This window comes from Panthera uncia, chromosome A2, assembly GCF_023721935.1.
Source record: "Panthera uncia isolate 11264 chromosome A2, Puncia_PCG_1.0, whole genome shotgun sequence".
NCBI lineage: Eukaryota > Metazoa > Chordata > Mammalia > Carnivora > Felidae > Panthera > Panthera uncia.
The window spans coordinates 159,955,436-159,977,204 of NC_064816.1; the positions used below are offsets into that span (position 1 = coordinate 159,955,436).

At 48.8% G+C, this 21,769-nt stretch overlaps 1 protein-coding gene across 4 annotated transcripts in view; it reads left to right on the plus strand.

Moving 5' to 3' along the window:
• The window catches only part of DPP6 (dipeptidyl peptidase like 6), an 851,682-nt gene that overhangs the window by 785,544 nt on the left and 44,369 nt on the right, over positions 1–21,769 (plus strand). For all 4 annotated transcript variants that reach the window (XM_049642150.1, XM_049642146.1, XM_049642148.1 and 1 more), the window contains exons 14-16: positions 475–566; positions 1,361–1,408; positions 3,174–3,292. In XM_049642150.1, coding sequence (XP_049498107.1) covers positions 475–566; positions 1,361–1,408; positions 3,174–3,292 — 259 coding nt within the window. The remainder of the gene's footprint in view (positions 1–474; positions 567–1,360; positions 1,409–3,173; positions 3,293–21,769) is intronic.

Genomic DNA, 21,769 nt, shown 5'->3' on the forward strand with positions numbered 1-21,769 from the left:
CCCTTCCCCTCTTCCTTCTTTTCTTCTTTCATCTCTTCCTCCCTCCTTCCCGCCTCCCTCCCTCCCTCCTTCCTTCCCTCCCTCCTCCCTCCCCTCCATCTATTTCCTTGTCCTGTTTCATACCCCCCCGTATTCCTCTTTCCTCCCTCCCAGTCTTCCTGTAGTAATGACTCTGCTAATGAGATTTACAAATTTTACAAAACAGCATCAGCAGCATGCATGTGCAGAGTGGCCATTGCTGCCTCTAGTGACACCCATGTGTCATGGTTGGTGGCCCTGGCCGTCATGGCACCAGGTGACAAGTACCACGGATGTGGACTCTGGAGGAGGGGGAGGGCTAGGACCTGGGGGTGCCAGCCGAGGCTTTGTGGACGGGCTGGATGCAAGCCCCAGTCAGAGGAGAGGACTTGGCGGGGGGGACCCCACGGAGGGACTCGGGCTCACCAGCTCTGCCATGTCCTGTCTGTGTTCCAGCCCAACAGCAGCAACGACAACATTCAGTCCATCACATCTGGAGACTGGGACGTCACCAAGATCCTGTCCTACGACGAGAAGCGGAACAAGATGTAAGTGGGGCAGTCCGCGGGGCTGGCAAGACCCTGGCGAAACGCGGCCGTTACTTCTGGTCAGACGACACTCACTGGGTTCTGTCTCCCAGCGGCCCCACCTCCAAAGTTGCCAGACTGAGCAGAGGAAGCTGAGTGACCAGCCCTGCGGGGTGACACAGGGGGACAGGCGGTGGCAGGACGGGTCTGTACTCCTTGTGAGCTCCAGGCCCCGTGCGGGGCGCGTTGTGACCGTTCTGTCCTTCGGCTCAGCAGTCCGGGGTTGGGGGGGTGGTGTCACTGCTTTCCCCGCTCCTAATGTAAATAAGCCGACACACAGAGCGGTTGAGTCGTTGACTGCGGCTTATCCAGACGGTGACAGGGAGCCAGGATTCAGCTCCGACAGTGGAGGCCAGGCCCGGGATGCCACTCTTCCTCCCCGGTGGTGGGACCAGGGCCCGGGTGCCCGCACTCCAGTGGCAGACGAACACCACTGCCCCAGGCTTTACGTCTGGACTGGTGTCGAGGGTGCTCGGGTCCCGGCCCTCCAGGAGGCCAACGGCTTGTAAAGGGATGCCCGCACCTGAGTCCAGTTGTACACCGTCCTCGGCCCTCGGCGGAGCCCCGGTGAGGCCCCTGGGTGTGCGACTCTCCCCACCCGTGCCCGGGGCTGGGCCTGAGCGGGACAGCAGGTCCCGTCACCACGCACGGGCAGAGTCCCAGGGAGCGTCTGCAGACAGAGCCCTGCAGGGGACGCGAGCCCACCCTGGGACCACTAATCCCTGTTGTCCCCCCCCCCCCCCGGGTCTTTGCAGCTACTTCCTGAGCACGGAGGACCTGCCTCGGAGGCGACAGCTCTACAGGTATGTGGGCTGGCCGCACGCGGGGCTCTGCCTTCAGAAGGCCTGGTGACTCGTGCAGGGACGCGGTACCCCCGGGGGGGGGGGGGGGGCTGTGCAGGGGACCACCACAGAGGCAGCTGTAAGGTCTGGAGACAAATAACAAGAAATGCAGAGGCCACCAAATTTGAAGCTTGAGTTTTCTGCGTTTCTCCAACGCGGGGGTGTTTGCTCCCCACCCCCGACCTACTTACTTGTGTTGATAACCCGGCCTCTTTCTTCTCAACTTTATGCAAATGTAGATGTGGCGGGCTCATTCCCATGGGGGGGGCTGATGGGAGGCAAGTCGGGTCGGGCGTGGCCTGTGTCGGGCAGGGAGGAGGCCCTCTACGGGCTCCGCGTCGCCACCGTCTTGCTGTGACAGCGGTCAGATCCGGAACCCCAGACGAGGCAGAGGAAGGGTGCCGTCTGAACCCTGGAGAGGCGACTTCTTCCAGGGTCTGTTCTCCCTGGCATCAGGTCCTGTCACCTGCCCCAGTCACTGTTCCCACCGGGGAAAGCCTTGGGTTCTGAACTGGTATCACCAGACGTGGAAATAGCACAACCTCTTACCTCCTCCATGTTTCCCAGACTAGAAGGTCGGTGGGTGCTGGTCACAGCCCGCAGGCACACCAGCCGCCCCGTGGGGACCCGAGGGCCCGAGGGGGTGACTCAGGCTGGATGGAGCCGACGCCTGGCTCCCCTCCCTGCCGCGGGGATGCTGGAGAATCCCTCTCAGGAGGACCAGCGTGTCCCCTTCCACCCATCGGTGCATGTGCTGAGGGCACAGAAGGCCAGCACAGGGGAGTCCCTCTGGAGGGGAGAGAACTCTAGCAAACCCACGTGGTCACAGGCCCGCTGCTCCGTGTAGCCGGGCGTGCCTGCCAGCATTACTTAGATCAGTCCTGTCACCCCAAGAATGAAGGGGTTCGAGGCAGACCGCCTCCCTTTTCCTCCGCCTTATGAATACCGTTAGAAGGCCGTCTTCTCCTGGGCGCAAGCTACCGTCACCCTTGTGGGCAGGTCTCCTGCGGGGCCTGTGGGGGGAGGGGACCTTCCCCGGCAAAGTGCTCAGGCAGGAACCCCCTCCAGGTACATGCAAAGCCTCCTCGGTATCTTCATTTTGGGGAACACATTTCAGGCCTTCTTGACGTGAGCTTGTGCTTGTTCCGCGTGGTCCCGGGGTTCCTGCTCCGCCCCCCCCCCCCCAACAAGTGAGAAGCTCCACGTCTCCGTGTGGCTCCGAAGCAGCCAGAGCCCGGTTCAGCCCATGCCCCTGGGGTTCCTGATGCGTCATGCACCGGTGCTAGGTTCTCCTAGGAAATTCGGAGATTCGGAAGACGAGCTCCTGTTCTCAAAGAGCGAGCCATCTCCTCAGACCAGAGGCGTGGGTCTAAAGTACTAGATAACGGCACCAGGCACTGTGCGTCTTCCCCTTCCCAGCGGGGGCATGCACAGGCGCAGGTGACCAAGCGTGCACTGTCACGTGTGCACCCAGAGAGCACGCGTGCCATGAGCTCTTCCGAGGGGGGCCTGGCCGCCAGGGAAGGGGAGAACAGAACAGAGCATTCGGGTCTTCCCGGGGGGACGGGCAGGAGAAAGGCCCACCATGGAGCGTCAGGGACTCGCGAGCGCCCTTGAAAGGAGAGAAGCCACCAGCCCTGAAGGCCGAGCTGGGGGTTTGGGCCCTGCGCCCTGGGCCGGTCTCCTCGCCGCCTGGGTTCACGCCCCGCCGTCTTTGTTCCTCCAGCGCCAGCACGGTGGGCAGCTTCAACAGGCAGTGCATGTCCTGTGACCTGGTGGAGAATTGCACCTACTTCAGTGCATCCTTCAGCCACAGCGCGGACTTCTTCCTCCTCAAGTGCGAAGGTAGGCTGAGGCCCTCTGGACCCGCCTCTAAGTCAGCACTGAGATCCTCGAGCGTCCCGGCCACTGGCAGGGGGGTGGCGGTGGGAGCCCGTCCCAGACCAGGCAGGGACCCGCCCAGGTGGGCTCACGCGGGCAGGGTTACTGGACCTTCTCTGCAGTTTACGGCTTATCAGGGCGTTTACCCGCTATGCCACTTAATCCCAGAGTTCCTCCACATTCTCCAAACAAAAAGTCCTAGGAAGTAGATAAGTGCCCCACATGTTGATGAACCTTCGCCATTTATAAAGGTAATAAACTTCTCAAAGCTCAACTTCTTAAGCATATTTAAGGATCGAGGTGATCTAGAAGTCTCAGGCAGAAAAGAAATTATCGTCCTATGACCTAATGTGGGGGTAACTTATCCCAGAAAGTTCCTGATCACACCCGTCAGCATACACGAAACAGTAGGCATGTCCCACGGTGGAAAAGCCAGTGTCTTTGCATCTTGTCCTCGTATGTGGGAAGGATAAGGTCTGAATCCACAAATAAATACGGTTGTTACAAAGCGTGTCTCAAGAGCTCCTGAGACCACGTTGCTGCAGGTGGAACTGACTGGGACCAGGACCAATTCAGGCCCACGAGTCGCGGGTGCAGAAGGAGGAATGTCTGTGAGAGCACTGTCTTCGTTGGCCTTCGCCAGCTGCACACCAGTACGTGACCTCATCCCCTTTTTGTGAGTATCTTCCAAAATCGTGAAAAGCCAGGAAGACTCGGCCCCTTGACCACCACAGGCTCAGCCCCAGACGTTCTCCCAAGACGATGGGGAACCTCTGAATTACAACTGTAGCCACCCCCTCCCCCAGTCCCCTGGAAGGAAGGTGGTACCAAACTCCTCTTTCCTGTGCTGCCCGGGAAGCAGACAGCAAGTGGCCGAAAGAGGAGAGAGCCTAAGAACCAGTCCACTGGCTTCATCCGTCGACGGGAGGTTGGGTGATGCACAGGGAACCAGCATCAAGGTCTCCTGGCTACCAGGCCAGCGACACCTGCCGCCCCGTGGCAGGATCTTTGGGAAATTACAGCCTGGGAAAATGTAGGGTTTATGTGGCCAGGAAACCGACCCACTAGGAGCTGAGACAAGAGTCTGACCAGAGCTACACAATCACGCATCTGGAATCTTGTCCCCAGAAGGAAACACTGAAACATCATGATAAAATACAGAAGAGAAAAATCAAAGTGCATTTAAAGAACATCCCAGACAAGGATCCATCATTTAAAATCCATTTAAATATTGAACATGTTGCCTTATCGTAAGGTAAGCTTAAACTAGCCCTCTTCTCTACAAAATTTCTCTGTAAAAATTTTTTGTATGATAACCTATTTTCTGGTGAAAGTAACTTGAATGCCCAAATTGACCTTTCCCCCAAAGCCTGACCAAACCCTCATTTTTAAAAAGGGACTTTCTAAAAGACAAACAAACAAACATAAGTGTACAAAACCAATAGCAGCAAACTTTCAGAATCCAGATGCAATGATGAGAGACCACGGACTTGGCCGCAGTGAAAGCGAATCCCCGTCCTGCGCTGAGTGACGGTTAACCCCGTGAGCGGTGGTGACGACTGTCATGGGGGTGAGACTTCAGAAGGGGATGATTACACCCAGTTTGATTGCTTGGGATTTTTGTGGGGGAAGAAGAATCAAGGAAAGATGAGGTGGGCAAGGGAGGGATTCAGAGTGTCGAGTGCAGTGTCACAGGGCGGGGGGAGGGGGATGCAGCGTGAGGAGGAGCGTTGGGCATGCTGAGATCGCGTGGAGGGTCCCCCCGACGGCCTGTGAGCCCCCATCGGTCCAGCAGAGGCATGCATTTAAGAAGTCCAATTTAACAACCAAAATTAATTCTCAGTGATTTTATTTTCCCCCATGTTTCTCGGCAGAGATTAAAGTGGACCCAAGCAGCATTGATTCAACTCCCTCCCCTGTGTTGCTTTCACACCCCAACGCTACTCTACTCGCTACTCCAGAGATTCCTATGAACCTCTGACCAAAACAATGTCCCCACCCCCAGCTCTAGAGGCTCCCCTTCCCGGCTCCTGCGACACTTCGGGTAGATTAACATGGCCCCTAAGATGTAGCCAGAACAACAAGTCCTTCCCTTCTAGGCTGAAGAAAACGTAATGACAGTAGAGGATTCTCTGTGATTGGGGGAAGGGGAATCTGTGAACGCTCCCACACTCAGAAGGGCTCGGCCCATCGTGCAGGAGGAGGTTTGGACCAAGGGTTTAGAACCGGGGCACGGCAGATACCCAGCGGCCAAAGCAAGTGCTTAATCAGAGCGGCCGCAGGCCGTCACGCTGGGGGAGTCCACAGGGCTGGGGACCACACAAGCGGCTGTAAGACCACAAAATTGAGATACCCCATCTGAACTCCTCCTGCTTTGCCTGCGGACCTTCCGCTGTGATGGGTTTTGCTGAGTTTATCTGCGATGGTTCTGTCCCTTAATTTACACTGTCCCTCTGTCCCAGCTGATCGTCGCCCATCACTTGTCTGCAGTGAATGCTTGTCTGTGACTGGCCCTTCCATGCGTTGTCCTTCTCCTGGTGAGACCGTAACCTCCACCCTCATCGTCACAGATTTCCTCTTAGTCTTATCATCTGGTGCCCTCTCCTGTGACACTTCCTTAACATTTATTCTGTGCTGTCTCAAGGCTTCTCATTTCTGTGTTTGTTTATAATTCTTAACTTCTTAATTTTTATTAAGTATGTAAAACTTTTAAATGCATAAATTATTTTCATACCTTTGCACACCATCGATTAAAATAGCACAGGTAAGGCAAGACTCCGAAATGTTTGCAGTGCTTACATCCACTCATTACCTAGCTGGGTCCCATCTCCCTGTGCCGGTATTTCTAGCAAAAAGTCATGGGTTTCAGATGGCCGCGGAAGGCTTGCATGAAAAGTTCCTGTAAACCAGATGCAGTGGAACCTTGTAGAAACTCACCTACATAATAAGTACACAGATGTTTAGATTTCTTTTCCGATCTCTAGGGTCTAGCAGTGAAGCCAGATGCATTCAAAATACTGCATTACGATGTGACATCTTATAGCGATTTTCCAGAAAACCCAGCAAGCTTTCAGTTTCTACACTTGCTGGTCTCCCCAATGACCCTGTAAGATGGGTGGTGATAGAAATACCTAAACTCTGTTCAGCTCTTCACAGTTTGAAAAGTACATTCCTTATAATATTTGATGTTTATGTTTCCATTTCTGATTGCTTGCCATCTGTCTCTAACACAAAGAGATCTTAGAGTTCCCTACACTGAACATACTATTCCACACTTGCACGCTTGGTCTTTGATCGATCAATGGACACCTGATTGATATATCCCCCAGACCTTCTTTCAGGCCAAGGGTTGATTTTTTTAAAAAACTTTTTTAATGTTTATTTATTTTTAAGAGATGGAGAGACAGAGTGTGAGTGGGCAAGGGGCAGAGAGAGAGAGGGAGATACAGAATCCGAAGCAGGCTCCAGGCTCTGAGCTGTTGGCACAGAGCCCGATGTGGGGTTTGAACCCACCAGCCATGAGATCATGACCTGAACTGAAGTCGGACGCTTAACCGACTGAGCCACCCAGACGCCCCAGGCAAGGGTCAATTTTTATCAACCCTTGGGATGAACAAGCCCAGGCAGCGTGGGCACCCTCAGACCAGCATGTGTGACAGAAACTGTCACTGGTTCCTCAGCTGTCCTGGAGCACCCAGATCAGAAGTCAGGCTGCATCTCCCGCAGAGCTGTGACGTCCAACTTTGAGTCTTGGGTGACCCCAGTGTCACGTTTAAAGAAAAATTACTCACCTCCTGTATTAGTTCCCCGGGGCTGCTGTAGCAAATGACCACAAGCTAGGTGGGCTTAACGCAGCAAAAATGTATACTCTCCCAGTTCTGGAGACCAGAAGTCTGAAAGCAAGTCGTCTGCAGGGCTGACTCCTCGTGGAGGCTCTGAGAGGGAACCTGCTCCATGCCTCCCTCCAGCTTCTGGTGCTGCCAGTGATCCTGGGTGTTCCCCACCTTGTAGATGTCCTACCCCGACCTCTGCCTCCACTGGCACGTGGCCCTGTGTCTCTGGACCCCAGTTTCTCTCTCCTTGTAAGGACACCAACCACAGGTGAGGACCCACCTACTCCAGTCGACTTCATCTTAACTTGATTGCATTTACAAAGACCCTATTTCCAAATAAGGTCACATCCACAGGTACTGGGGTGGGAACTGCAACATATCTTTCACGGGGAGATACAGTTGACCCACAGGACCTCCCTTCTGTGACTCCATTCACCTTCTTCTATAAGAAAGAGAGGAAAGGAACTGTTGTTGGTTTTCTCAGGGACAACAAATTTAAGGGCAACCACGTGAGACTTTGTGACAGAGACTGTTCCCAATGGCTCTGCCACATTCTAGAAAGAGTGAGAGGGGCCTCTGCAGAGAGTGATAGTTTCCAAACCATGTTTTTGGAAGATAACGCTGGCATGTTGGCGGAAGAAGTGTATGTTTTCTCCAGAAATTCTTCCTCCGTGTCAGAAAGTCAAATGAATACTCGAGTCACATGGAGCTTTGAAAAGTTGTTAGGATTTTTCTCCTCCCCGGCTGAATTCATCCAGGAGAGCCACCGTGCAACTGAATCAAAGCACCCAGTTTACATAATTTGAGTTTTACAATCATAGCCTCTGTTTAGACAATTGGATTTTTCTCTTCAAACTGAATCCCAAGCACATGATTCATTTTCCTCCAAGTTTGTCAGAAGGACTCAGTCAGTCCTGTTTCTAAGAAACACCAAAGCTTCACCAGGAAAATGGGACCTGTGCATGAATCAGGCATTTGCTGTTTTATATCAAAAACAGTTTTCTATTTTTAAAAGTTAATAAATAAACTTCTTTTTCTTGGAACCAAACATGGTGGAACTCGAGCTTTTCGTCCTGTTCTGAGCGGAGAACCTTTGTTATGAATCCTGCTGCGGTCTGGACTTCACCCCCCTTTGCTGTTAAGTTGTTATTTACGGAGCCATTTGCCAATGGTTAAGACATTCGGCCATAGAGTCAGCGACTTGATTTATCAGGACAGCCTTCTCCATCTTGAAGTCAAATTGAAACAAAATATGGAAGCTTAAAATAAAGCGAGTGACTGTATCCCGATTACTGCTTTTCTTAGTACTAAATGCTCGGGGCTCTATCATCACCATCGCTGCCACGGAGAAAGAGAAATCACAGAAATGGAGAGCAATGAAGGATGGAATTGGACAGACCTGGCTAGAAGCTGGGCCCCTCCACTCACTAGCTTCGTGATGTGGCCACGTTGGCTGGCCTTGCCAAACCCTCGACTTCCTCATCCTGAAAACTGGGGCCACAACAGTAGCTGTCTCACAAAGCTCTTGTCTGGATTCATGGAGGCAATGCACGTGGACTGCTTGGCATGATGTCCGAGGCACAGCAAATGCCTAATAAGTGATAACTAATATTGTGACCCCAGTCACCATCGTCATCATCGTTACCTCGGTGATCAAAGGAGAGTGTCTTAGCCATCCTCCAGCTACCGACTCAGCATCCAGAAGGTGGGGCTAACATGACAGATGGTTACCTTCTGTGAAATTAGTGAAGCAAATCCCTTACTCGGTGTTTCCAGATGTGAGTGGCCATCCTCATACTTCACCAGGCTGTGCCAGAAGCCCTGGGTCTGCACTCACACTAGCAGGATAGAAAGTTCCAGAAGTGACTGTAGTTGCCAGAGTCACAGAACCTTAGCTCACCCATGTGTGAGGCATGGAGGTGAAGTACCTGGTGACTTCAGAAGGGCAGATGCCTACAGGGCCCTCCACAGCTGGTTCTTGGTGGAAGTTAGGAAGGAACCAAATTTTCTTATTTTCATCAGCACTGGATATTTCCTCCTCCTGGGCCATTTCCCCTCTCCACCTTTACTCCATCAGATACCCAGTGCTCTCAGCTGCCCTGGCCATGTCCTGACCTTGAGGAATATAACAGAGGGGAAATGTACACCGAGGCACTATATTAGTTCTCCATGAGTTTTAGTCAAAACAAAGTCATGAGTGGCAGGGATGAAAAATGGGTTTCAGCCTTGAAGATCAACTCCTCCGCACTGGAAGTCTCTGGCTGCAGTGCTGTGCATAAGAAGGATGCCTTGGCCAAGTCCAGGCTCAGCAAGAAAGAACCTCATGAGCGATTGATGGGTCGTGTCTGCCACACGCAACAGGGAAGAGGTGAACGATTGATTGGTCATGTCTGCCACATGCAGCAGTGAGGGAGGAGGTGGTGCCCACCTACCACACATCTGTTCCTGGAGGGAGTGGAAAGCTATTAATCTTGACATCACTACAGAAAGTATCTCGAGGGAAGCTTGTGGCCTAAGGTTTCTGACTGAAAGACAACTCGGCCAGTCATACATCTTTTGAAGTTAGGAGAAGAAAGCTCCAGACCCCTCCAAAGTGGCCCCGGGGTGATGCCCATTCACACACAGTCCTTCAGTGTACATCTAAGCAGGTGCACCCTCTTACATCCCGGCCCAATGTAGGCATGAAATACACTCTTCTACTGAAATTATTTCAGATAACTGTAAATGATAGTGCCAGAGCTAGAAAAATAATAATCTGCATCCTCGCTGATGAAACTATATTATTCGCTTCAAACATGGGGCAATACTGATGCCGTGCAACAAGATTTGAAAAGGGAAAAGCACGTAATCCTCTAGGCGTCTCTTATACCAAGTTTCCAAGCCATTAACCTGGGCGACCCTATTTTAATTTTGAGTTTGTCCAAGCGAATGTTTGGAACCAAGTTTGAGACTCCTTGGAGCGTTGCCAGCGTGTTTGTGAGGAAGAACATCTCTTCAATCTCTCAGACATTTGGAGCTACTCCCTCTGAAGCTGTGGGTACCAAGAACAAGGAGAGGGATTCTCGGGGCAGGTTGTATCATCAGTATAATTTACATGAATATTTTGGAAGATGCTAAACTCATCAGTAAAAGCTCCCAGACCCCAAGCAAGTCACTGAGCAGGAGCCTCGTTCCTCTTCAGTGACAACAAAACAAGCATCTCCCTCAGAAAGACACTTCCCACTTGCCCACTGGACACCTTCCCCATCACGGGGCAAATGTCTGAGCTGTTCCAGCACCAGGTGACAAGGTACCTTCTGCAAAATGAGAAGTCTTTCCTGACAGCATTCTACTTGAAATGTGCGTTGACAATAAATAATACCATTCTGTGCAACTATGGTGCCTCTGTGACCCACGCTCTCCTTTTATGCCCACTGCCCCGACTCCAGCCAGCCACTTTGCTCCTGACCACCATCACATTTCCTAAAGCATCTTTTCCTTAAGGACAGCTTCCTGAGTACATATGTAAAATAGTAGAAGAAACATAAAATTAAAAAATAAATGGCACCACTGAGTCACCAGGAAGGGGTTACCTGCAGACCAGAACATTGAAAAATTTTTGAAAAGTAAGTAGAAATAGATCACACTGAGAGTTAATTCCAAAGTCCAAAGCCTAGGATGTGTATGTAGCATAAGTGATGAAGGATGAAATTACAAAAAAAAAAATTAAAAAACAATCGATAAAACAAAAAGACAACCTACAGAATGGGAGATGTTTGCAAATGGCATATCTGATAAATGGATCAGATATTAGTATCCAAAGCATATGGAGAACTGATACAAGTCAACACCCAAAAACAACCCAGTTACAAAATGTGCAGCAGATATGAAGAGACATCTCTCCAAATAAGACGTCCAGATGGCCACTAGACACATGAAAAGATGCTCAACATCACTCGTCATCAGGGAAATGCAAATCAAAACTACAATGAGATATCATCCCACACCTGCCAGATTGGCTAAAATAAAAAAACACAAGAAACAACAGGTGTTGGCAAGGATGTGGACAAAAAAGGAACCTTCGTGCACTGTTGCTGGGAATATAAACAGGTGCATCCGCTGTGGAAAACAGTGTGGAGGGTCCTCAAAAATTTAAAAATAGAACTACCCTACCATCCAGTAATCATATTACTGAGTATTTTCCCAAAAAGGGGGGAAAACATCAATTAGAAGGAATATATGTAGCTCTATTTTTATTGCAGCATTATTTACAAAAGGCAAATTATGAAAGCAGCCCAAGAGTACCTCAACTGATGAATGGGTAAAGAAGACGTGACATATATACACAATGGAATGTTACTCAGCCATTAAAAATAATGAAATCTTGCCATTTGCAACAACATGCATAGAGCTAGAGTGTATGATGCTAAGTGAAATAAGTCAGTCAGAGAAAGACAAATACCGTTATGATTTTACTTATAGGTGGAATTTAAGAAACAAAACAAGTGAACTAAGAGACAAATGAAAGAGACAAAATGAAAAAAAAGAGAAGCAAACCAAGAAGCAAACTCTTAACTACAGAGAACACACTGGTGGTTTCCAGAGGGGTCAGGTGGGGGTGGGTGAAGCAGGTGATGGGGATTAAGGAGGGCACTTGTGACGAGCACTGAGTGCCATATGGAACTGTTGACTCGCTATATTCTACAGCTGAAACTAACATTAAACACTGCATGTTAACTATATTGGAATTAAAACTAAAAGCTTAATAAAAAAAGAAGAAAAAGTAAATTGACTCATCAAAATATATACCCTCCCCTAATTTTTCTTAGTTCAAAAGAAAAACTGAATAGATGCAGTAATTATAAGCCCCAGTTTTCCAAGAAAGCCCTGGATAATGCCTGACAAAGATCGATGGAGGCCTGATCTTTATTTTTAGTGCCCTTCTCTTCATTCTCAGAAGTGTCCTTGTTTGGGCAAAATTATGGACAGCATACCACCAAACAGGAATGCGGAAGATCCAGCAGGATTACCCAGAAGACCGCAACTGGATGGAGATGAACATTCCAGCAAAACTTGAGAGACATGAATACTAGATCCCAGAAATGCATTCTGCCATGTGGAGGTTCGAGGGGAGACTGGGAAGGATGAAGGGGAAAAAATAACCAAAGATATAATAGAAAAAAATCCCACCAAGCGTTGAGTCATTACAGAGGAAAGAAGTATTGAATGTCTTGTAAGAATTTGGGGAAAGCCAGGAAGTTAATTGCTCCTAATGAAATTTGATGATTCAGAGGTTAGAAATTACATAAGGTTATGGGGCAGAAGGAAGGGTATGTGGAGGGTTTTCTCTTTTCTTTTTTCTTTCCTTTTCTCTTATTATTTTAAATACTCAGAGTAGTATCGGACTTCTCACTTTGAAACAACAGTTCAGGAAACAGCAGAACAAGTCCATAAACTGCTGCTGATGGAAAACGGTTTCTAAGTTTCAGTCCTGCCCATCCTCAGCTCTTGTTCATAAAATGGGCAGGAAGGGGTACCTGGGTGGCTCGGTTGGTTGAGAGTTTGACTTCAGCTCAGGTCATGATTTCACAGTTCATGAGTGTGAGCCCCGCATGGGACTCTGTGCTGACAGCACAGAGCCCGCTTCAGATCCTCTGTCCCCCTCTGCCTGCCCCTCCACCACTTCCACTCTCTCAAAAATAAACATTTAAAAAAATAAATAAAATAAAAATCAAATAAATAAATAAATACAATGGGCAGGAAAAGGAATTTGGGAATGTTCAAATATGTAAAATATACCATTCACACATCTGCCCTGGAAAACAAAACAAGATAAAACTACACACAGAGGTGCTTAAACAAAAGAAAAGGGCTGGCCAAAGAGAAGTAAGAGGCGTATGATGAGCAAAGGAACTAAACTTTAGCAATTATTGGATAAAATGTACTGCAGTTGTTCATGAGGATTCCTAAAACAAAAGTGCTTAAAAAACTAGAAGAAGCTTCTAGATGATTTCAGCCAGCTCTGGAAGGGCAGCCGTGCTCCAGCAGGTGGGGTATAGACCCACTGGTGGGGAGCAGGGGATGTGGGAGACCTGGGTGCCTGTGTGCTGAAGAATTAAGTGAACCCTTACCTTATACCACACACACACACATACACACACACACACACACACACACACACACTCACACCTCAAAATGGATTAAAGAGTTATACATAAGACCTGACACTGTAAAACCCCTAAAAGAACCCACGGGGGAAAGTTTTGTGCCATTGATCTTGTGTTTCATGGATAGGACACCAAAAGCAAAATAAGAACAAAACATTTTAAAGATGGAAGCAAGGAAGCATTGGCAGTACACTCAAAGAACTGTCACCTTAAACAATAGTGCTGGCACATTCTGACCACCAGTAAAACATCCATCCACTTCTACCCATGTTCCAATAGTAGGTGACATTTTGTTTTAAACCAGGGAATGTTATCTAATTGCCTGGCACACGTGAATTACAGGTATTAGATTGGAAACGTACAGCTGGCTTTCAACAAAAGTTTCCATTTTTGATAAGACAAAGAATTGATCCCAAACTTAATTAATTATTGATGCTAATGGAAAGGAAGAGGAATAAGGGGAAACAGATGCTTGTCTAGCCATGAGTTTTGGCTCCTCCCCTCCCTCACTGTTTAAGAGAACACTTGCAGGGCTCCTGGCTGGCTCAGTCGGTTAAGTGTCCGACTTCAGCTCAGGCATGATCTCAAGGTTTGGGAGTTCGAGCCCTGTGTCAGGCTCTGTGCTGACAGCTTGGAGCCTGGAGCCTGCTTCGGATTCTGTGTTTCCCTCTCTGCCCCTCTCCCTCCCTCCCTCCCTCTCCCTCTCTCTCTCTCTCCCTCCCTCTCTCTCTCTCTCTCAAAAATAAATAAACATGAAAAAAATTAAAAATATTTGCAAGTATAGATGCTTGAGGGGACAGGAGGGAAGGTCGAGTGAACCCCACTTTGCAGATTATAACGGGGAGGGGCAGGGCATGGAGGGTGCTGGAGGGAACATCCTAAGTCTAAAAAGAACACCTGCCATTCCGCTGCAGTCAGTTGTCACCATTCAGAAGCTATTTAATTTCTGGATCTTATGGTATTTCAACAGAGCTTCAAAATCCATATTTTTATATAAAAATCGAATTTCTCAATGTTGGAAACCCACTAAAATTTGAAACGTATTCCTTCTGGCTAAGCAAACATTTGCAGGCCATATCCCAGCCACAGGTGACAGTCTGACGTCTACAACACACTGGATTGCCAAGGGGAGTTTCTCATAATCTCTCGGTCCCAGCTATGAGCTACCCTCTTGGTTGTCACTAAATAGCCAAAGTTTAAATAGCCAGAAGGAGCCATAAGTGAAGTGGATACGTTTCTATCTCAAGGATCCAACCCTGGACCCTCATGAACCCACAACACTTTTTAAAACTGATCTGTAAGAATATTTTGAAGGTACTTGTACTTAATTCCTAGCTATCCAGCATGGTTGAGTAAGGCAGTTTTCGTATGAATAAATTCTTCTCATTATACCATCCATAAATTGTCTTCAAAGAGGTGAAGATATTTATCACTTACTCTGCTGGCTGTAAATCGATCTTTGCTGCTTCAGGGAGCTCTTTGACACTGTCGTTGCCTGCCATCATTGACTTGAACCATTGGTCCATGTGAGGAAGAAAGAAAGTTATCACAAAAAGGACTGTGGTGGTGGCTGACTCCCTTTTCCTTGCTTTGCTGTTGAGGAAACTGAGGCACAGAGCTGTTGAATGACTCAGGCAAACCGCACAGCCGGTTAGTAGTAGGAGCCCCAGACCCCACGCCATCTGACTACCTTCCTGGTGTTTCTGTAACACTGTTCTTCTCCTTTGCATCCTGATTAGCAAGCACCATGGCTGGCCATCGAGAGTTGTGTGTGCTTGGTGCATTGTACCCAGAGAAGGAACCAAAGAGGCCAACCTGGATGATGTGCTAAGGAGAAGGTGAAAGGCAAATCTCAAAAGTCACATTTTTACTCTCATAAGTTCCATGGCTTTCATGCACACCAGTTACAATAGCTTCAGTCACGGGATGGCTCACATTTGCCTGAGAACACAGAAGATGGTGGTTTGAGCCACTTGTCCCACCCCCACCAGGAGGTTTGCATGCTGATAATGAATCACTGTTAAGGAAATGAGTCCACGAGAGACCTACAGTTAGGAGTTCAGCCCATGTCCAACGTGGAAATGCATACTACTGATAACAATGGGAGCTATGAGTGATCCTGTAAATTGTGGGTGACCCCAGTCCTGTATGTGCTGCACCCAGCACCGTGTAGACTTTAATAAGTCAAACGTGAACAACTGTTGTCTTCTTCCGTGTTGTCGACAGCAACAAAAAAAGCCAATATGGCGGCAGAAAGCAGGGCAGGGGCCAGGAGGGTTGCAAATGAGCTCGAAAAAGGAGCAAAACTTCTTACAAAGCACCTTCTTCAGGAAACGTGGGGCCAAAATAAGTCAGCAATTCTCTAAAGGAGACAAAGTGGGATCATCCGTGTTCTTAAAATAGTCACATTCAAGGGAAGATGAGCAGAGGCATCTGGCTAAATGTTACATCTGCTTCCACTTCCGTTAACTTTTTTTCCCCCAGAAGAAGGTATTAGATTATGGTAGACAGCTATTGAATGATAATACAGCACTCCTAATGCATTTTTAAAAGCCCCCTGTTTTGTACTTCATAGCTTTGCATCCATACCGACCGAGACAAAATGCATGTGAATGTAGGGACTCCATGAACACAGAGTATCCGCTCTCCTGCCTGGTTTGTTCCTCAGCAGAACCATGAAGGCATCGGAGACATTTCCCTAAGGCAGCTTCTGACCTCCACCTCCCTCCTCCATCCAGTTCAACTATTGAGCAGCTAATGTATGCCTCTAGGTGCTGGGGAAGCACAGAATCAGTCAGAGATCCTGCCTTGAGGGACTCATGTTGAGGGGGGAGCACCCATCCCAGAAATGGCATTTCATGTGGTTGGTGCTATTACTGGGATGTGTTCAGGGGGGCGTGAGAACCGAGGGAATTCTCTGTGTGCTAGGAACTTTGCTGGAGACCACCACAGGCATTTGAGTAAGGCATCGTCCGGGGCGCCTGGGTGGCTCAGTCGGTTAAGTGTCCCACTTCGGCTCGGGTCCTGATCTCGCAGTCCGTGAGTTTAAACCCCGTGTCGGGCTCTGTGCTGACAGCTCGGAGCCTGAAGTCTGCTTCGGATTCTGTGTCTCCCTTTCTCTCTGCCCCTTCCCTTGTCGCTCGCGCACTCTCTCTCTCTCCCTCTCTCTCTCTCTCTCTCAAAAATAAAATTAAAATTATTAAAATTTTTTAAATAAATAAAAATAAGTTTAAAAATGAATAAGGCATCGCCCTTGACCTCAGGGAAGTCACAGACATGTGGTGAGAGTCCGCCTAACAAAAATTTGTATATTTAGGGCATGGAGGCTGCTCTAAAAGCCTAGCAGTTCACCATCTCCCTTCCCACTAGCAGAGACCGCCCATTTTACAGATGAGAACGTTAAGACACTTTCTACATCTTGCCCAAAAGCACGTAGCTAATTAGGGGCAGAGTCAGAACTAGGATCGGTATTTTTCCCACACCTGCCTTCTCCACGTGCCCGTGAACACCACTCTTGCTCTCTCTTGTGCGTGGAGACAAACGAGCATTTTTGCTGATTGTTCTCCTCAAACGCTTCTTCCACAGCCGTGTAAATTGAGCCCTAGTGAAGCCTTAGACACAAGAGGGCACTGCAGCCCTGAATATTCACACCTGCCTTCCTAGGGCCGCTGTGGGGTGGGTGCAGCATCATCTCCCAGTGTCTGGTGCCCCCTCCGGTGTGGCAGTCCCACCACCCGCACTGCAGTAGTGTTTCCACCACCCCGTGGGGCTACAAAGGACAGAGCCGTCCAGACCGAGAAGCATTTCTCTGATGCTCGCTGTCTGCCAGATACGGACTGCAGGCCAGGCGTGCAGCGATGAGCAAGACCCAGAGGCCCTGCCCTCGAGTAGCCCAGGGTCTGGTGAAATTCACAACACTGTGAAACGCGTCAAAGGGGCCGAGCGTGGAGCGGGGAGCCCGCGAGAGCCTCGGCTGGGATGGGCTACCTCCCCCACGTCATGGGTGTGAACCGGTCCCTGTGCTCTAGGACTTCACTGGTGAGGAGACAGACACCACCAACTGGAGAGTAATAAAGGGCAGGCTGTAGCGAATTGTTTGGGAAAGACTATAAATGCTCTCGGTGGCCGGGAGAGAAAGCATCTGGTAACTGGTAAAACTTGGGGGGTCGGGGGGAAGGGCAGATGGTCCTTCCCAAGGAGGAAGCGGGAGGAAGTGACCCCTTTGTGCCTTGACTGCCTCATCTATAAAATTGAGATAATAATGTACCTGCCTGGTAGGGTTGGGGCAAACATGAAAGTTTTGACTATTTATGAAGCACTCACAGTGGATGTTACTGTTGTTCGTCGTTGATCATGTTATTGTTCATGATGATGCTGACAGTGTTATTGATGATGATGCTGATAGTATCACTGTTGTTGCTGTTGTTGCCCCAGCCCTGGCTCATACCTGAGAGATGGGGCCTTCAATTATGGTCACTTTTCTCCTGTAGTGGGGAGAAGTTTCGCCTCTTGTTTCCGATGACTGGTGACGTGAATTTACATAGAGATCGGTTAATGATACCTATTATGTTTCTATTCCCTGCAAAAATTAGACCAAGATGACCAAAGTTTATCATGGAATGTGTCTGTAGACAAAGGATTTTTATTTCCTTTCTGTGTACTAGAAACAGTAGTTGTGGCCTCCACGGCTAGCTGAAGTGGATGTTGAAGATCTGGGCCAGGATCTGGACCTTTGTAGGTGGTGTGGAAAGTGTGCACGGGACAAAGTACATCTTCATGCAGAGGGCAAGAGGGAGTCTGTCCTCAGAGCACGGAGCCCACGTAGACCACCTTGACCGTTTCCAAATTGAAACGAAATGAAGAAACACACAGATAATGAATCTTACCTTGCCTGGGCAGGCAGACCGCCGCCCCACGCACCTCCCAGATCTTAAGCATCAAGTTTCCGTCTCCCTTGAGTCCCCAGCTGCTTACTGGGGAATGTTTCCATTATTAATAATTATTAATACCACCTTCTGTCTGTTTCACTCTTGCAATGACCAAGGACTACAAAGAATGTCTCCTTCATTTAGTCCTTCCAAATGCCATAGCTGTCCACATTATACACGTGAAGGGCCCACAGCTCAGAAGCCAGGGTCACATGATCTTACATAGGCAGGAGCTCAGACAAGATGAGGGTTTATGCTCTTAACTAAATTTATTCATTGCAAAAATGATCATCAGTTATAGGCCTGGGAACTGAAGAGCCTCTTTTTGTTTTTGTTTTTTTGTCTTTGTTTGTTTTTTGTTTTATGTGATTTGGAACCATTGTCTATAGTCAGAGAAAGATTCTAATGGGAATATGCATGGGTTATGTGCCACAGAGGGACTTTGTTCTGATGGGGAGCTGGTTGTTGTACATCATTGGCCTGGGGGCATCTCAAAATTTAGCTAAGTAACATGTATATGGGGAAGTTTCTTTGCGGAGAGGGGAAGGAGGGAATGTCTTATGCAAACAGGGTCAGTAGGTATCATGTGTGGCTTTTCTGACAACGAAGTAAGACCTACCTCTGGGTCCCTATTGTGGGTTGGGTTGTATCCCACCCTCTCCCCCAAACACAGATGGTGAAGTCCTAACCCCCAGAACTTCCGAATGTGACTTTATTTGGAAGTAGGATTGTTGTGTATGTAATTAACTGAGATGAAGTCATTCTGGAATAAGGTGGCCCTTAATCCAAGGACTGGTGTCCTTATAAGAAGAGGAAAAGAGATGCGGACACACTAGGCAGAAGATGCCACGTGCTAATAGAGGCAGAGATTGGAATGATGCGTGTGTAGACCAAGGAGCCCCCGGGACCGATGGCCACCACCAGAAGCTGGAAGAGGCAAAGAAGGAGTGTCCCAGGCAGGTTCAGAGGGGACCGGGCCCCGCTGATGCCGTAGTCTCGGACTCCCAGCCTCCAGACTGTGAGACAGTAAATTCTGTTGTGTTAAGCCCGCCTGTTGTTGGAACCTCGTTACGGCGGCCCTGGGAGAGGGACGCAGCCCCAGGGCAGGCCCCTCCAAACCCTTCCCCAACCGCCTAAAACCCCGGGCTGATTTCTTACCTCGGAGCAGTGGTTCTGAAAGAGCAGCCCACAGACGTGGTGACACATGCAGGTTCCACAGACCTGTGGAATCATAACCACTGGAGTGGTACCCGCCAGACTCTGCCTGTCCAGGCCGTCCCGGCCATTCTGGTGTAGCTAGAGTCTGAGCATTGCCGCCTTAGACGGTGTATGAAATAGCATTTCCTTGCTTCCAAGATGTGCTTCTCACACTCTTCGTTTTTCTGAAATCAAAGGCATCTCAGTGTCTCTGTAAAATCTTAAATCACTGGTGTCTCTTGCATCATTTGTGTCTTAGAATCCATGAAAAATAGTGCATACAACATCCATCTAATATGCCTGTTCGTGTTGCTTGTTTAAGAAGCTCCAACCGCCGTAGAAGTGATTCCTGGTGCTCTGGGATTTTAAAGAAGTTTGTGTCCTGGCCATGGGAAGTGCACCGGGCACCTTGAGACGTGGGGTGACCTTCAGAAATGCCTCCCGGGAAGCATTTAAACCTTCCATTCGTCTCTGATGCACCGATGCATCGTCTCTGATGCTTCCGTTCGTCAGCTTGAGGCCCACCCTCTGGGTCCTACTCCCATGTAATCACTGTGACCTTCCTTCCCGCCGCTCCTGCTGGCCTTTCCAAAGGGCCTCTGGTCTCAAGGCTTTACTTCCAAGATACACTACTTGCTCAGAGAGGGGCCCCCTGACTGCAGGAAGTAATGCATTTTGTTGATTTGTTTTCTTCCCTCTCTTCTGGAGGCATTTCCCTATGAAGCTTGCAGATCCCCCCCCCACCCGCCCCCTGTCCCTGCCCACTCAGAAACTGAGCCTCAGATAAAAATGGTGTGTGGTTAGGAGGCTGGCATTTAAGACAGAACATCTGTTCTGTCACACTTTAACCACACGGCTACTAAAGCAGGAGAAAATTAATTAAAAGTGTCACTCATGTGGCTGTTCAAGTTACATTTCTCCTTCTTCTCCACGGAGCATTCACGTATACGTTATAAAATGTTGTGGTGTCCTGAATCATTAATTTTGTTTAAGTTATTATAAATTGCCCACTGACATAACAAAAATGAGGAAATTGGGGAGACGAGATTTTATTTGCACAGAGTTTGTATTTTTTTATCTTTATTTTTTTTAGAGAGAGAGAAAGCACGAGCGGGGCAGAGGGAAGTCGAGACTCCCAAGCAGTCTCCGTGCTCAGTGCAGAACCGGACGTAGGGCTCGATCTCACGACTGTGAGAGCATGACCTGAGCCAGACTGAGTCAGATGCTCAACAGACCGAGCCACCCAGCACCCCTTCACAGTGTTTAAAGGATGAGTTTTAGTAACATGCTGTGGGTCAGTGTAAACACACACACACACACACACACACACACACACACACACACAACACGTACTCCATTCTTGTAAAAGTATCACTGCTCTTTACCCTCCCTTCTCTCCCCAGTGTTGCTGACGTTTTCTAGAACAATGATGACCCATGTCCCAACTTGTATGTTGGTTTATTTTTCTCACTTTTCCCACCATGTCCATCCCAAAGCAAAGAAAGACTTTTATATTCACATTCCCACAAGATCCCCCAAGAGATCTTAGCGTTTTTAAGTTTGTTCATTTATTTAGAAAAGTGTTTCACCAGGGTGCTCCGTTTGTCGGGAGCTCAGCGGGCCATGCTCCCGAGATCCCTGCCCTTGATACATGTTCACAAAGGCAATAATTCAAGGAGAAAGCAGTCAGTGTAATGAAAGCAGTAAAACAGTTATTAAATATTCAGAGAACCGAGGGCTTACGTCTAGCTGGAGGGGGTCAGAAATGTTAGCTGAAATTAAGACACACTTGTGTAGGGAATGTTTTTAGATTCATAGAATGCCAGGGCATAAGGAAGTTTACAGACTCTCTAACCCCAGCATTTTCTAATGTGGTTTAAGCGACAGAGCCCTTTCTTCAGAAGGAAACTTCTCACAGGGACGCCCAGCATGGCAATGGCGGCCCATGAGGGCTCCCAGGAGCTCCCTTTGGAAACCTCTGGTCTAGTTCAGTTGCCTCATGTTGCAGATTAAATAAATGTGGGGGCAAAAGGGTCAAGTCATGAGGAGAGTCCACTTGAAGGAAATAAAAATCCGTTGTAGCAAGAGCCTTTGTGCGACAGCACAGGAAACACGTTTGGCTTATTTAAGTGGAGATTTTGGAGGTATTTCTATGCAAGACGCTTGCAGCATTGGCCTGCCTCAGATACTGAATGATCCTAACCTTAGTCCGATGAGAGAACGGTGCTTGGAAGGTTCTAGAATGCCTCTTAGAATATGGTTTTTCTGTGGCAGACGCCTAAGAAATCTGCAACCCGGTCCTTGTTAGTCGACTTGGTTGTTGACGGTTGATGCAGT